The 13,343-nt window shown below is 36.6% G+C and overlaps 1 protein-coding gene across 8 annotated transcripts in view; it reads left to right on the forward strand.

Annotated features, from left to right (window-relative positions):
- Positions 1-11,848, forward strand: part of L3MBTL3 (L3MBTL histone methyl-lysine binding protein 3) — an 85,457-nt gene extending 73,609 nt beyond the window's left edge. For all 8 annotated transcript variants that reach the window (XM_081141343.1, XM_081141347.1, XM_081141348.1 and 5 more), the window contains 4 exons: positions 4,290-4,369; positions 8,048-8,217; positions 8,433-8,495; positions 10,003-11,848. In XM_081141343.1, the coding sequence (XP_080997469.1) occupies positions 4,290-4,369; positions 8,048-8,217; positions 8,433-8,495; positions 10,003-10,146 (457 nt within the window). In that variant the 3' untranslated portion in view covers positions 10,147-11,848. The remainder of the gene's footprint in view (positions 1-4,289; positions 4,370-8,047; positions 8,218-8,432; positions 8,496-10,002) is intronic.
- The last annotated feature ends 1,495 nt before the right edge of the window (positions 11,849-13,343 follow it).

Here is a 13,343-nt window from a genome sequence, read left to right on the forward strand (position 1 = left end):
TAGGTACTTTTCAGTTCTAACAAAGCTCCCATGAAACTAGAATAAACTATTCTGGAAACGGAAAAGTAGGGTTATTTTAAGCTATGAGATAAGCCAAACTCATGTTGGATTTAGAGATGGTGGCTTAAATCTCTAAATCGAAGCAAAATCATTGTTTCATGTTGTTTCAGTATTATTTTTAACACACTGGAGCTGATTGAAACATAATTGGCTAGGGATTGCTTTTAAATGGGAAATAAGTAAACTTGAGGAAATATAGTTGTTTGCATTCACATGCCATCCCGTTACTACGTATTTACTGTTCTAATGTTTGACTAATACTACAAAGCATAATTAGAGTAAGATAGTAAGACATCTAAAGCATGACACATAATTAACAGAGAAAAAGAGAATGCTGACTCATAAAGAATACATTTTCTTATTTGAGTGGATTCCATTGTCTTAAGTAAAAGCTTGAGGAGCATTCTTAAGCTTTAGCTATGATTATATTTCAATTCAAGCAAAACAAACAAACAAAAATTGAAATAATAAGTTGGTTCTTGAAAATTCTAAAATCCCAAGAGAAATTGCTGTGTTTCAGGCACTTTTCATTGTGTTAGCTCATTTAATCCTCAAAACGCCTTACTTGGGGTAGGTGTTGTTATTACCTCCCCATTCTAAACATAGAACCTCTCATTTACAGGTAACACAGCTACTAAGTAGACCCTGATTATAACTCAGGCAATCTGACTCCTAAACATTACTCTAAAAACTATTTTAAAACTTGAAAACAGGTTACTTAAAGAAATTAGTTGTCAGTAGATAATTTTAGCCTAAAATATAAGTAATTTAAAAATAGTTATCGCTGCCATTTTTCATGCTCCTGCTTATGTGTCTGACTGTGTGCTAAGCACTTTCTATACGTTCATTTATTGAGTCCTCAAAATGCCTGTGAGATAAAGGATTTATTGTCCTTGTTTTATAGATGATACAGATGAAAATTAGGGATGTTTAAATAACTTGCTGAAGGTCATATGGAACTAGTAAGTAGCAGAGCTGAAGTTTGAATCGAATCTGTTGACTTCCAGTGACCATATGTATAACCACTGCTGGGCTGCCTTTTCCATGTTACAATTTACTACCCCTGTGCCTAATCAGCTTGTGTTCCCTTCCTAAATGAACTTGTTGGTAATGAAAAATGTTGATCAAGAGAAGATAAAGTTGTTTTGTAGAAGAAAATTATAATACTAAAATACACACATAAAATATTTTTGGTTGTCACTTAAAAAAAAAAATCTTTCAAGAAGCATATCTTATACTGTGTTCCAGAATGTATTATGTATAATATTATTCCAGAGTTCTGACATTCTGATATAAACATATTTTGTCTGTCATTGGAAGACTGCTGCCAGAATAACTTTTGCTTAGGAAGTTGGAATCTAGATCAAGGATTTCATTTTTGCATAGAGAAAGACATCCATCATAGTATAGACAGAATTGCCAGTGAAATTCCTAACCTTATAGGAAAGAGGAATATTGGTTGCCCAAAGAAGGAATTCTTTATTTTAAATAAAATATAAAACAAATAAGATTAGTGAGTCAAACTCTTCATTCCTGACCTTATCAAAAAACAATTTGAAGATAAGATTATAGCACAAAAGGCACATTCCCTTTAACTTTATATAGCAAGAATATATACTGTATTATGGAAAAACACAAGGGTAAAAACCAAATAATCATTGAATCTACTTATGGATTTTGGTGTCAGTAAGACCTGGTACTATATACTTGCCCTCTAACTTGGGTTAACCTCTTTAAGTTTCAGTAGATACAATAGAACCTTTTTCCATGATTGTCATGAAATAGTGTGCATGTGAAAAGCTCAGCCACTTTGGGCATAGTACGACAAAAATGTTAACTTTCCTTATTGTTAACACATTTGTGGATGTGCCTGATTAGGATTCTGTTCACTTCAGTGGTTCTGTTCGTCCATCTGTTTCATAATGCTGTTCTAATAGGCTCAGATTTGCCCCACCCCTCTGACTCTCTAGCTAAGGAAATATCATGCAGAACCCCAAGGGGCTTACTCACTTTTAATTTTAAGGAATTAGCGGAATCAGTATATTAATTGGAAATAAAACCTTTAGTAAATACTTTTTACCAAGTCCTTTATTTGAATTGTGTTTGGTGAAAATAAATATCTGTGTTTATTCCTAAGTTCGAATGGGCTCAGTTTAATGAAATATCGTGAGTTAAAGTAGGGAAAGTAAAAACAGAACATGCTTCAATAATGAAGCAGTGTAAATATAAGAGCAGATAGCTGTCATTTTGCTTTTCTTTTGGGATGAATTATGGCAGATCCAGGCATTAAGGAACTTTTTGGATCAAAGATCTTATTTTCCTTTTCTGTCTCTTCCCTCTGAGAAAATGCTCTTCTCTTACATTTAATAATAATAACTCACTGGCATTGTATTTGGGCATAAAAATACAAAAGAACTTTCCTCTTACTCAAGTCTTATACCTTTATTTTAATGAATGTTACTTTAAAGGAATAATAGGCCTTATTAAAACCATAAAATGTAATTTAATTATTAGTGGACAATTCTCATAAAACTGAAAAATACAGAAAATTCTAAGACTCTTTCAGCATTTGGTCTTTTCTTTTGTAACACATCATTTAAGCTTTTAGAAATCTATAGTAACTAATTGGGAATTTGTTTTCTTTGAGAAGTGCCAGTTTTAAGTTACATTACTATGACGTATGATTATTTCTAAAAAACATTAATTCTGCCATCCACAAACAGCTTTTCTCAGTGGCCACAATACTTAGTGGGATGGATTTGTGATCTCAAAGACTTTCATTTCCAATTTAATATAAAACAAAGTCAAAAGATCACATAGGCCAGTTTTGTTTTCGCATAATAAACTGACATTAGCACGAAGTTACTGAGTATACTTCAGCATTGTTTCTACAAAGAATACAGAGTTTTCTATTATCACCTCAACTAATGTTCCTTCTCCAGTTATCAGTGATTCTCTTGTATTTGCTTTTACTGTGCCTCTGTCTCTCTACTTTCTGTGGAATAGGAGCCTTCGTACTCATTTGATTGATTTCCCTTGGGGAAAATATTCTTATTGCATAAGAAGAGTGGTTCTTCCCACTGATTAAATAAGCAAGGATTCTTAAGCAGTTCTTAGTATGTTTTTAGTATGAACTGAGCCAGGGAGCTCAGATTTCAGTGAAATTTCAGGTATCCCTGGAAATGCTCTTTGTCAGAAGCAAACATTTATTGCATGTTTACCATATTAGCATCATTGTGTTAAATTATTATCCCAAATGGATAATAAATGAGCGCCTTTATGATGAAGACTATAAAACTCCTTTATATTTTGTTGGGATATTTAGTTTCAAATGCATTTCCCCTTTTCTTACAATTTACTCAGAATATATTTGTAAAGGTAACACCAGTGAAGCAGTAGAGTCTCATGAATACTGGGTGTTACAGAGCACTAAGGTGTGTAGGCCAGCATCACAACCTGGAGAGTTCCAGGAAATTACTAAGTGGGATTTAGTTTGAACTCTGAGAATGGAATAGATTAGGTTGAAAAATGTTAAATATCTGAAATCTAGCGTTAAAGAAAATGTAAGTAGCTTGTGCCTGGTTCTCTTTAAAGCCATTTTGGTCCCTGACTTAAGGGTGAAGCTATGAAGTAAGATTGTAGTAAGTCCATCCCTCTTAGAGCACCCTTGTCATGTTTAGGTGAGCGTGAGATCATTCTGGTCAGAAAGAGGTGGAACCAGTCCAGCCTGTGGATTCGACCTGACTAAGCCAGGCAAAGCTTCCTAAGTTGAGTTTGATTCTCCTGAGCCAGTCTCAGCCTCAGTCCCAGGTCCTGGCACTGAGTAGTACGTAGTGAGTTGATTAAATGGTATGGACTTTGAAAGCATTTTCTTTCTTTAAATTGTCTAACCAAGTAGTACAAGTGAAATTCCTCATGAACACATGTCTCAGTTTGAAGTCGAATTATTCAGTAGCCACATTTCCCAGAATAATTCATCTTAATACCTTTCTTAGCTTTAAAATCTTTCTAAACAGCGAATGAAAACTGATCGTGAGGAAATGGACATATACATGTTATTAGCATTAACTACTTCTTGGTAGAACTAAAAATGCTTTCTAACACTTTTAGGGGCACCATTTGTTTTTAAATTAAGAAAAACAGTTTCTGAGGTGCGATGCTGAACCGGTTTTTTAAGACACTTCTAGTACAAAATACTGAAACACCTGTTTTGTTTTGTTTTCTCCCAGAGACCAGCATGCTGATGATGTCAAAGAAGATTTTGAAGAGAGAATGGAAAGTGAAGTGAGAACATCACATGAAGCCAGAGGTAGCCATAATAAATAATCTCATATTATGGACGGATAGTACTAGTCACACAAACTTTAACTTAAGGAAGTTTTCTGCATTTAAAAAAGACCTGGGTCTAAAAAAAACCTTTTTTTAAATCGAGAGCTCATGATATTTCAGGCATAATAATGAAAAAAGGCTGAATTTAAGAGCCAGGTTCATTGTTTGAAACGAAAAGATTACATTGAATTGGGCTGGACTCCCCTCACATATGTGAAAGGGTGTTCAATTTGTCTTTCAGTTTTATTTTTCTTGGAAAATCAGGGACCAGACAACTGGCTGGATGTAGTGGATACTGTGTGTTTGAATATTAAGTCAGAGTAGACTGATATGTTTCTAAACATAATGAATATCACGATTTTTTTCTCTGCATTATACTGTTTCTCATTGTAATGTACTATAAGGTTTCTCTTAATACTTGTCTTTTTACTTTTAAGAATGATACCTTCAGTTCTACAAATAAAATTGATCAATTGTTGGACCAACAATCAGGAAGATTTAAAATTCGTACTACATAGTAATTCTATTCATTCCCAGTTAGCCTAAAATATTTTTACCTTCATTTGCTTAAGCATTTCTGTCCTAATTTATTTTTATAAGCAAACTAGAATAAAAGCTTTTTTGAAGAAAGAAAAAATACCACAGGAAGATACTGTTTTTTATTGGAGAGAGGGGAAGCATTGATGGTCATACCTTCCTCAAAGCCATTTCAAAGAATTTCGGTATCTTTATTTTTGTTGAGAATGATCCTTCCTTCCCGTTGCTGCTTCTTTCACTTCCTCAGCTTACAGAAATGTGTATTTCTGATACTTACAAAATTTCTAGATAATTTCTAGACGAAGTGAAAAGTTTCTTGATAATATTTTATCTTTGCAAGGATTAGGAAGAACTAGACCCAGAAATCACTACAGTCAGCTTTACGTCCAGTGGTATAGAATTGAGTAAAACTAAAGAAATGTGGAGGCAAAAACCTGAAGCCTAGTGGGAAGAGGGAGAAAAAGTTTGAGGATGTACCTTTGTTAAATTTTCATTTCAGGAAGCTTCAAAAAATGCGAACAACTCCCTAAAAAGTATTATTTTCATGCAGGCCAGGAGTTGGAGAGGAGGGTGGTAAGAAAGAACATGGCCCTAGCAGAAATGTCTTCCAGAACAAAAGGCTTTGTTGTCTGAAGCGCACTGAGCACGTTCAGACTCTTGCTTCCTTACTCTTGGCACTGAGCCAGCTATGAACATTTTATTGTGTTTTGCATTTATTGAGCATATTGCGTTTATTTTGGTCTGTATCACATGTTAAAATCAAAACCTGGCATCACATTTCTGTGCAATTCAGGGAGTCAAATTCACGTTCGCTCACATGAAGCTTTCTTTATTCCTTTGGATTTGGGACCCTACCTAACGCTTGTGATTTGAAGAGATGGCACGTTCTGTGGCTGCTAAATACTACATTTGCCCCATTTATCAGAAAATAATGCTGGGCCTCAGGGCATCAGACAGCACAAAAGAATCAGCAAAAGGAAGGAGAGAGTCTTAAAGGGAACTGTGAATAATACAGGAAATAGAATAAAAGTAGAATGGAGCGAACAGGGCCAAGTGTTGATGGAATATAAACAGTCACGTACTAGAGAGTATGGCTTTGGAAAAGACTGACACTTATGTCGCAAGCAGTTAGAATATAAGCTAGAAAGTAAGCTCTACTGTACTTGTGTAGAACTGGAAACTTACTGTCTCACATAAGTTTGTCTCATGAAAGATTTACAAGTATTGTATTTCAAATAATTGCTAAACTCTTGGGAATATCTGAAATTAAGGGATGTGTTTAAGTTAACCCCATATTTATGTTAAACAAAAACATCTTGTTTAGATGTTTTTCAATTTAAAAAGAATAAAAACTGGTACAGGATTATGTATTTGGCTCAGATAGTAAAACAGGATGAGAACCTAAAACCGTAAAATCAACTGTATGAGATTCATTGAATGGATCGTGATGGGTTTTTAAAAAATATTTGAAGGATTGACATGTTTCATGTGGAGCAGATATATTTTTCTATCTGAGCTCACTCAGATAGAACCAGGACCAGTGGGTGTTAGCTCCAGTAAGATAGATTTTTTTTTTTTTTAATTCAGCATAATGACTGTAGTATTCAGAGCAGTTCAAAATTTAGATTAGGCTTATTTAAAATAAAAATAGTTATAAAATAACCACAATAGAACAGTAGGAAATAAATTTTTTAAAACTGTACAACAGAAAACGTCAGATACATTGGAATAAATTTAACAAAAGATAGTCATGAAAAATGACAAAACGTTAAGGAACTATACTAAAGAGCACCCCAAGAAATGGAGGGGTATACCTTGTTCTTGGATTGGAAGACTCTGCTATGAAGATGTTATTTCTTAACAAATTGATCTATATTTAGTGGTAATTTTAATCTTTAATTTTTTTTTTACAAGCTGATCCTAAAATGCATATGGAAATACAAAGGGGTAAGGATAGTGAAGGGAGTCTTGAAGACAATCTAGATCCCAGATCTCAGTACACTTATAAAGTGATTGTTATTAAAATCTGTGGGTTGGTGTAAAAACACCAGTGGAATAGAGTAGAGAATCTGAGAAGAACTAAGGGAGGAGTGTGATTGACTTGAAAGGAACACAAGGAGTCTCTGGGTATCTGTCCTATGGTTTCTTGTTTCCGGTGTGTTCACTTTGTGAAAATTCTTTGAGCTATATACTTGTGATTTGTGTACCTTTCTGTAAATCTTACTTTTCAAGGAAAAGACCTTAAAATATTCTTAGAGATACATAATAGCTTAAAATATTCTTAGAGATAAAAAAGCCTTTAGGTAAATGTTTGGCAAAGATTTGTGGTGGAATTGAATGATCACTGTAGCTTAGCTGGTGGTGTGGGGAGAGTATATGTGTTCTCATGGGCTTTAAGTAAGTAGTTTCCAAAATAGATCTCTATTCTAAAGAATCTTAAGGATATCATTATTGACAAATTCTAAGGGTCCCAAGGACATAAAATCCTTTGCTAAAAAATGGCTATTTTAAGAGAGCAGTAGTAAAGTAGGTTAGGATTCAGAAGACCTAGTAGATAGACTATTCTGTATTTTAATTTTGATCTCCACAAATGAAGAATGACAAAAGCATTTGCCTTTCTGTTATTTTTATTGCAATAATTTCATATCCCATTTTTTTAAGTTAAGCTGGCTATTTAAAAAGTCAAAGTAAAATTGAACAAACACACCAGGGCTAAGAGAAAAGAAGAGAACAGGGTAAACACAGTGGCCAGACTTGAGCATCCAAAGCTGCAAGGGAAATAAATACAATTTCCTAAGTTGAGTTATTTTCCTTGAGGCTAAGTTCGGAGGCAAATTCCTTACCCAAAACACTGAATGATGTAATGGCTCATGTCTTAGGTGGGTGATGTAGCAGAACATGTAAGTTGAATTTACAGGTGTGTCTTACAATCACCTTCAGGTGACCTTCGGTAAAGACAAAGGAGAGTATAATTATTCAAGGACTATAATGTTGAAAGAAATCAATAATTTAACTAGAAGCCCCCTCATTACTTGGGGGAGATGCATGGCATTTGGGGCTTTTTTTTTTTTTTTTTTTGCTGCTTTTTAAATAGTGATTTTCCATCTGTTTCAATCGACAGGTGCCCGGGAAGAACCTAGCTTACCGCAGGCACAGCGTCGGTCAGCCGTCTTTCTGTCATTTAAGTCCCCAATTCCATGTCTGCCCTTGCGCTGGGAGCAGCAAAGCAAACTTCTGCCAACTGTAGCCGGAATCCCTGCCAGTAAAGTTTCCAAATGGAGCACAGATGAGGTATATTTTATTTTCCTTGTCTGCCAGGGACCAGGGAGTACCACTGACTTAAGGAGTGAGCACAATAAATGGGGGTAGGAGTCTTTTTTTCTGAAAGATAGGAAATTATTCTGAGAGAAACAACTAAAACATACAGGTTAAACGTTTTGAACTTGTTTTGAGCATTTAGATTCTGACTTCTTTTTAAACTGGAATTTTGATCTTATCTTTGACAGGTATCTGAATTCATACAGAGCTTACCTGGGTGTGAAGAGCATGGAAAGGTGTTTAAAGATGAAGTAAGTGTCCCACTAAACTGCAGTGTGTGGCTCAGCGGGATCAGAGCACTGCCGTGCAGTGAAGTGTGAAATGCTTTGCACTGGCCAAGGAGGAAAGAGATGGTTATGTTGAAATTGGCAAATCTACGGAGAGTTGTCTAACAAGCAGCATTAATCAGTTGTATAAAAATGTCTCTGTATAAGGTTAGATGTGAAGGAAATATTTGTACCACTTTATGATGCCCCAAAGCAGTAATACTAGACTCATTACTTATTTATTTTTATTTTATTTATTTATTTTTTTAATGTATCTTTATTGATTTCAGAGAGAGGAAAGGAGAGGGAGAGAGATAGAAACATCAATGATGAGAGAGTCATTGATCAAGTCCGCAACCCGGGCGTGTGCCCTGACCGGGAATCGAACCCCGATCGCCTGGATCCCAGGTCGACGCTCAACCGCTGAGCCACTCCCGGCCAGGCTAGACTCATTTTTATTTTTATTTTTAATTTAATTTATTTTATTTTATTTTATTTATTTATTTTTAAATATATCTTTATTGATTTCAGAGAGAGGAAAGGAGAGGGATAGAAAGATAGAAACATCAATGATGAGAGAGTCATTGGTCGGCTGCCTCCTGCATGCCCCCGACTGGGGATCCAGCCCGCAACCCGGGCATGTGCCCTGACCGGGAATCGAACCGCGATCGCCTGGATCCTAGGTCGACGCTCAACCACTGAGCCACGCCCAGCCGGGCTAGACTCATTATTTTAAAAAACACAAAAAACACAGGACTTAATAACATGCATTTGTATAGTTTCTAGCACAGAAAGGAACCAAAAAAAGAAATAAGATTTTATTTTTAATAAGGAAATTAACAGCACCAAGAGTAACTCCATTTGATGCTTATAGTAAATACTAGTACCATTATTAAAATAATCCTTTAGATTTTATATATTTCTCAGTTGTTTTTAATAACTGATATTCATTACAATCTGCTGTTGGAAGGTTATTTTTTAGTTATTTGCATTTGCCTGCCCTGAGCTTCAGCATAAGGGATGATTGATAATGATATCACCTATATAGAGCATTAGGACAAAAAGGAACTCGGATTCTATTACACTAGAAGTAATGCTATTCGCGTACAGTAGGGAACTCTTTTCACTAGAGACCTTTAACCACTGAGCCAAACCGGCCAGGGCGATAGGAACTGAATTTGAGGCATCCTACGTTTTTCTAAATTCTTCTCAAGTCAGCACCTAAGAGTAATCACTGGAAGGTGTGGGCACCTTCCCTTTTCCTGTGAGCCGATTTTTCCGATGAATGAATTTTCACTTTGCTCCCAGTCCACATTTGGTGTGTCACTGTAGATAAGAAAGATCCATTTATCAGGAAATGTTTGAACATGTGAACTGCCTGTGCCATTTTAGTGTTGCTGTGTATAAGGCAGCTGATCCTTTGACTTTGAGTATTTCCCGCAGCACTACATCCAATTAATTCACAGTCTCTCTTCTTTTTCTCCCATTTCAGCAAATTGATGGAGAAGCATTTCTGCTTATGACGCAAACAGACATTGTTAAAATTATGAGCATTAAGCTGGGCCCTGCTCTCAAAATTTTCAATTCTATCCTGATGTTCAAAGCTGCAGAGAAAAACTCTCACAATGAACTTTGAAGGTGGTGAATTTTGAATACCTTCAGCTTTCTGCTTTTAAAGCTCATGTTTTATTCAAAGCACAAGGACAGTTATAACTCCCAAGTGAGAAGTCTCCAAAACTCAAAAGAGCAATGCGATCGGATTATTTATATTCCTCCAGAGACAATATATGTGAATTCTTATGAAAGTGCTTGAGCTTTTAACCAGGTACTGTCTAACAACAGTCATCTTTTGGTTCTGTTCACTGAGCTAAATTTATCTTTGTAAATCTTTTTGAGGCTGGGGGGTGGGGGGAGAAGGGGGACTTCATTAATTATTTATGGATAATGGGGGGGCAGAGTATGAATTTTTGGCATTTTGTAAACATTGATGAATTCTCTTTCATGTACACTGTTTCTTTTTCAATACGTTCAGGAATCTTTTTATATAATCAAATTTCAACCTAAACCAAAATAGTCAAAATCTGGCTAAGTTTAGCCAGTGGGACGGTTGGTTATCTGTATTGTTAATCCTGTGCCATATTTTGAATTGCAACATTATGCTAAGTATAACTTTGCAAGTCACGATATTGCCTAACTGCTTGTCATCGTTTGTTGGGGCTGAATCGTTGTAAAAATTACTTTTCCTTAAATCTGTGTTTTTGCTTTTGCACGTATTATGAAATGTTAAACAAATTACTTTCACCAGCATCTTTACTATAATTACCAAAAACATGTATATAAATAATGGAATTGAAAAATAAACTATATAAGCATAGATAAAGTAGGTGATGTATTTGAATGGCATCGGTCTCCAACATCATGACGCCCTGTGTGCTGGACTCTTGTAGAGCCCAGTGATGTCGTGAATATGCAGTTACATTGGGGGCGGGGGGGTTTGTAAGGATCTTAAACTATTTATGAGATTATCTTGAGCTTGTCTGTAATTGTCATTGAGGTGCTTTTCAGAGATCGATGAAGGGCTTGTTCTGTCCATAGAAACACTAATCCATAAACAGCTCTGTCCCAGATCTTGCCATGTCCTCCAAACCCAAAGGTTTTTCTTCAGGGTTGGCTGAAGAGAAAGAGTATTGATTTTACTGAAAAGGCAAGGTGTGAGGGAGCAGCGCCAGCAGACACAGATTCTAAATGCTTACAGATCAGGGAGGCGACTTCCCAAAACAATCATTCAAGAAGCTCCATTTTGGAGAGATTCCTTTCCCTGTGGAACAGTTCGCCTCAGTATATAAGCATACAAATGCACTTTAAATGAAAGCCCTTGAATACCTAGAAAATGATAGCTGGTAGTGTTTCTTTTGCAAGAATGCATTTCCAACATGAAAGGTAAATTATTTTATCAGCCTTTGGATGTAATTTCTGATTTCAGGATTGAACATTTATTCAAGATCTTTTTGAAAAGTAGAAAGTAAGTTTGCAGCATGCCGTCTGAACTCTGGGGAAAGTTCCACCTCTCTTTTGTTGCCCTCATTTTTTCCGATGTAGAGTTTCCTTTCATGTCCCCCGTTGGAAGTGTTAGCGGTCTTTTGCGTATGTCATCATTCCAGGTAAAAACAGGGTCATGATATCTGCAGTGTTCTATTCATTTCTTTGCATGTATCTGCTTAAACAAATTTTTCATTGTTAGTTTTCATTTCCTTTTTTAATGTTTTGTTCAGAATTTGTACATTCAAATTGCACTTGTTATATCTGACATGAATGAAATAAAATCTTAATTGCAGGTACTTTTTTTTACATGTGTATGATTTTTAAGAAAGCTTGTCAGATAGGAGGGGTGAATGAGAACAGGAACATCAAACTGGGATGACAGAGAAAAAAATCCAAAAATTACATATATGCACAGCCCATGGACACAGACAATAGTGTGCAGAAAGCCTGGGGTGGGGCGGGGGCCACCGGGTAGAAGGGGGCAAACGGGGGGAAATGGGAGACATCTGTAATACTGTCAAAAATAAAAAAAAGTACATTGTTATGTCAAGTAGAATTCATACCCATTGGGGATTTTTCCTTTCTGGTTTAAAGCATATATAACAAAAAAGAATTTAAATCTTACTGGAAACATCTCATTCTAAGCAGCCTGTTATGTTAAGGCAAGGCATTAAGCACCCGTAGAGTGGACCAGTGCACCTCAAGAAGGGGGAAATCTTTTCACCACTCCTTCCCTGGCATAGTCTCAGTCTTAACAGAGAAAGTAGGGGGTCAGGATGGCAGAGAAGACCCTGACGTGAAAGCAGTTTGGGGCTAAGACAAAAGGAAGGGATGGGGAATGTGGAACTTGAAAGGGCCTTTCCATCTAAAGGCATTTTAAAAATTTCAGAGAACACTGGGCAAGCCCAGTGAGGCCTATCTGCAGATTGAAATATAGCCCCAGGCTGCCATTTTGCAACTTAGATTCATGGGAGTCAGCCTTCAAGCAAAATAGGGCTGGGTTAGTCCAGTGATACTGAATGCTTACCAAGGGGGGGCCTGCTAGGCACTGGAGATCATGCACCCTCGGAAGAGATGATAAAACGTATGTGACTCTGCCCTTGGGGTCAGCTCCTCTTTGAGCCAAACTTCAGGGCAGTTTCCCATAGGTCCGCCCCATAGCTTTGCCCCGGCCTAAAGGAAGGGAGAGGTTTTCTTTCAGCCCAGCCACAGAGAGCGAGGACCTCCAAAGGGAAGGAGTCCAAGAACTTGGTAAATTCATTTGCAAAAAGAGAAATAAGACAGATTGTGAACCTTATTAAAAAGCTTTGGGGGCGGTAATTGGGGGAAATAAAGTTTGTAGGGAACTAAAGGCACGTTCTAGTGAAAGAAATGGGAACAGGAATAGGAACTGGTTTATGGGAAAATGACATGTGCCAAGGTTTTTATTCTGTCCGTGTGCACAGTCATCATAGAGGTGGGCAGCTTCTCTTGAGCATTTTAGTGAACAGAAAGTTACTAGTGTCTTACAGTATTTCTAGAGATGTATGTTATAAAAATATTTTTTTTTCAATCATTTCTGTGAATCCCTTTTTAACCTTTTAAATAATTTGATGCGGAGTGACCCAAGAAATGCGCATCACATCACAGTGCAAGTATTAGGCACACTTCAGTTCCTTCAGTCTAAGCCAACCTGGTCCATCAAACCTAGACCCCCACGAGAGGCTGGAGGGCTTGAGAAAGGCCCTCACCTGAAAACTGGACGCTGGTGGCCCTGGGAGTGAAAAGCTAGGTCTGTATTGCAAATCCAAA

Source organism: Miniopterus schreibersii (genome assembly GCF_964146895.1).
Source record: "Miniopterus schreibersii genome assembly, chromosome: 6".
Lineage (NCBI taxonomy): Eukaryota > Metazoa > Chordata > Mammalia > Chiroptera > Miniopteridae > Miniopterus > Miniopterus schreibersii.